Genomic DNA, 2,851 nt, shown 5'->3' on the forward strand with positions numbered 1-2,851 from the left:
GGGAGGCAGAAGAGAGAAATTACTCCGGGGCCGTGCCCCAAACCCCTCCGGCACGTCTGGGAGGCGGTGAGACGGCAGGAGCCAGTCCCGGGCGAAATGTCCCTGGCGCCAGCAGGCAGGGGGGAGGGCCGGGTCTGGGCTGCCGGAGGCAGCGCTGAGTGATTCATGGCCTCGCCGCGAAGACTGGCAGGGGCGAGACTTTATTGTAGACGGGAAAGGACGGGGGGGAGAAGGGGGGAGGCTGCCGGCTTGCGGCAACGTCGCGGTGGCGAGCAGGAGAGGCGGCTCCCCCCAGGTGAGCACCCCGACCTCCCCCGTCCCCAAAGAAACTCAGCTCGGGCACCATGGAAACAATAATTTATTTAAATAATCTCTGCTTATCGTAAAAGAAACATTAAAGAGTGTTTAAGTTTTCCATAATAAATAACCCCAAATACCCTTTTTTGTTTCGTTTCGTTTCGTTTCACGGGTCTGAACGGCGAACCGCGCCGGGGCAGGGCCGGGGGCTGCCGGGGGGGCCCCGTCGGGGCCCGACCCCCGCCCGAAAGCACCGTGCGGGCGGGAGACCCCCCTCGCCGGGCTGTTTCCTACACGGCTACAAGGGACAACTTAAACACGGGAGGCTCTCGTTTTAAATCTACATATAAAAATTATTTATCTTTTTTTTTTTTTATCGTTTTATTATTATTTTTTTGTTTAGTCCCCAACATCAAAATGAGGTCTTCCGCAAAGGCACCTATCAACTTTAAAAAAATAAAAAATAAAATTAAGCAAAGTTCTGCACTGGTGATTTGACGAGAAAGACGGGGAGGAAGGAGGGGAGAGGAGCGCCGATCCCGCACTGCTCACTTCGGCTGCGGGGGGCGTTGGGGGGAGCTCGGGGAGCTCGGTCCGGTGCCGCCACGGGACGGGACGGGACGGGGCTGCTCCAAAGCACCAGTGCTGCACGTCGGGGCCCCGCGGGCTCGAGTCTCTGCGGCGCCTAGAAGATGCCGCCGCCGTGGTGGTGCGGGGGCTGCGGCGGCTGCGGGAGGGGGGCGGCCGCCGGCAGGTGCGCGGGGCCGCCGGGCGCCGTCGGGTACCAGGGGTAGGTGCCGAGGAAGGCGGCGGCGGGGCTGGGGCTGGCGGGGCCGCCCGGCGTGCGCGGGTGCGCGGCGAAGTCCCAGGCCGGGGGCGAGGCGGGGGGCGGCGGCGAGGCGCTGCGGCGCGGGGGGGGCTCCGCCGGGATCTCGCCGCTCTTCCACATCTTCTTGAACTTGGAGCGGCGGTTCTGGAACCAGATCTTCACCTGGGGGGAGAGCCGCGTCAGCTGGCCGCCGCCGCGCCGGGGCCGGGCGGGCTCCGCAGCTCCGCGGGCTCCGGCGCTGGCTCGGCCCCGAGACAGACACCCCCCGGCCCCCGACCCCCGGCCCCCGGCCCGCCCCGGGCCGTCGAGGCGCCGCGGGCCGAGCCCCCTCCCGCGCCCCGACGGCGCCCGCCCGCCCGCCCCGGCCCCGTCGGGACGGGAGGTGCCGGGGCCCCGCGGCGGGAGGGCCCTACCTGCGTCTGGGTGAGGCCGAGGGAGGCCGCCAGCTCCGCTCTCTCGGGCAGGGCGAGGTACTGGGTTTTCTGGAAGCGCCGCTGCAGGGCCGCCAGCTGGAAGCTGGAGTAGATGGTCCGCGGCTTCCGCACTTTCTTCGGCTTGCCGTTCACTATCCTGATCTCCGGCTCGCAGTCCTCCTTCTCTGCTGCGGCACACGCGGCGGTCCCGGTGAGGACGGGCGCCCCCGCCGCCCCGGGCCCTGCCCGCCGGCACCGCCCGCCCCGTCGGGGCGGCCCTGCCGGGCACGAGCGCCCTCCCCGCTCCCTCCCCGGGGCCCCGAGCGCGGCCCCGCCGGGCTCCCGCGGGCCCCCCCCCGGCGCTCGGACGTACCGGGGTCGTTGCTGGCCGGGGAGGCCCTGGCGCCGTAGGGCCCGTAGGAGCCGTACGCGCCCGCGTAGCCCAGGTCGTAGCCGGCCTTGGCCGAGTAGGGGGCGGCGCCGCCGGCCGCGTAGGGGTAGGAGCCCAGCGGGCCGTAGGGCGGCCCCCCCGCCGCCCCGTGCTGCTGGTTGGTGTAGTAGCTGCTGTCGGTGGCGGTGGACACGGGCAGCGTGGGGGACTCCTGCGGCTTGTGCAGGCCGCCGTGCTGCTGCTGCTGCTGCTGCTGCTGCTGGTAGCCGCCGGCGGAGATCTGGCTGGCGTGCATGTCCGGCACCAGGCTCTCCAGGACGCCGGTCATCCCGCGCCCCCGCCCGCCCGCCGCCCTCCCGCCGGGGCACGGGGCACGGGCCGCCGCCCCGCGGCCGTCCCCACCGGGGCGCGGAGGTCAGGGCCGCGGCACCATGCCCACCATGCCCGCCTCGCCTCGCCGCGCCGCGCTGCGCGCCCGCGGGGCCGGGCCGGGGCGGGCCGGGGCGGGCAGCCGCGCTCCCGCCGCCGCCAGCGGGACGGGCTCTGCGGCGCCGCGCGCCGCCGGGGCGGCATTTAACACCGGTCACGTGGCCGCGCCGCACGTCACCTAGCAACGGCCAATGGGGCGCCCGCGCGCGCCCCGGCCCCGCGGGCGCGGGGACGTGCGGCACCGGGGGCGCGCACCGCGCGGGGACGCGCGGCAGCCCCGTCCCGTCCCGTCCCGTCCCGCCCCACCCCGCCCCGTCCCGTCCCGTCCCGTCCCGCCCCGTCCCGCTGCTCCCCGTCTCCCTGCCGGTCCCCGCGCCCCGACGGGGCGCTCCCATCCCCGCCCGGGGTCCCTCCCTGCCGGCCCAGGAGCGGTCCGGCCGCCCCGTCGGGGCGCACCGAGCGTTTCGCGCAGCCTCCGCCGACGGCGCCCGC

General features: G+C 73.1%; 1 protein-coding gene across 2 annotated transcripts; it reads right to left on the reverse strand.

Annotated features, from left to right (window-relative positions):
* Positions 1-835: 835 nt before the first annotated feature.
* Positions 836-2,411, reverse strand: DLX2 (distal-less homeobox 2). Of its 2 annotated transcripts, none has more exons than XM_068685702.1 (3): positions 1,913-2,411; positions 1,540-1,724; positions 836-1,288 (listed from the first exon to the last, which is right to left on the reverse strand). In XM_068685702.1, exons 1-3 carry the CDS (start codon positions 2,256-2,258, stop codon positions 983-985), a joined length of 837 nt encoding a protein of 278 aa, XP_068541803.1. In that variant the 5' UTR covers positions 2,259-2,411; the 3' UTR covers positions 836-982. The 2 variants fall into 2 exon arrangements, with proteins under 2 accessions (XP_068541803.1, XP_068541802.1); XM_068685701.1 differs by having other exon boundaries at positions 1,540-1,727.
* Positions 2,412-2,851: the final 440 nt, after the last annotated feature.

The sequence above is a fragment of the Anas acuta genome, chromosome 6 (assembly GCF_963932015.1).
Source record: "Anas acuta chromosome 6, bAnaAcu1.1, whole genome shotgun sequence".
NCBI classification, from domain to species: Eukaryota; Metazoa; Chordata; class Aves; order Anseriformes; family Anatidae; genus Anas; species Anas acuta.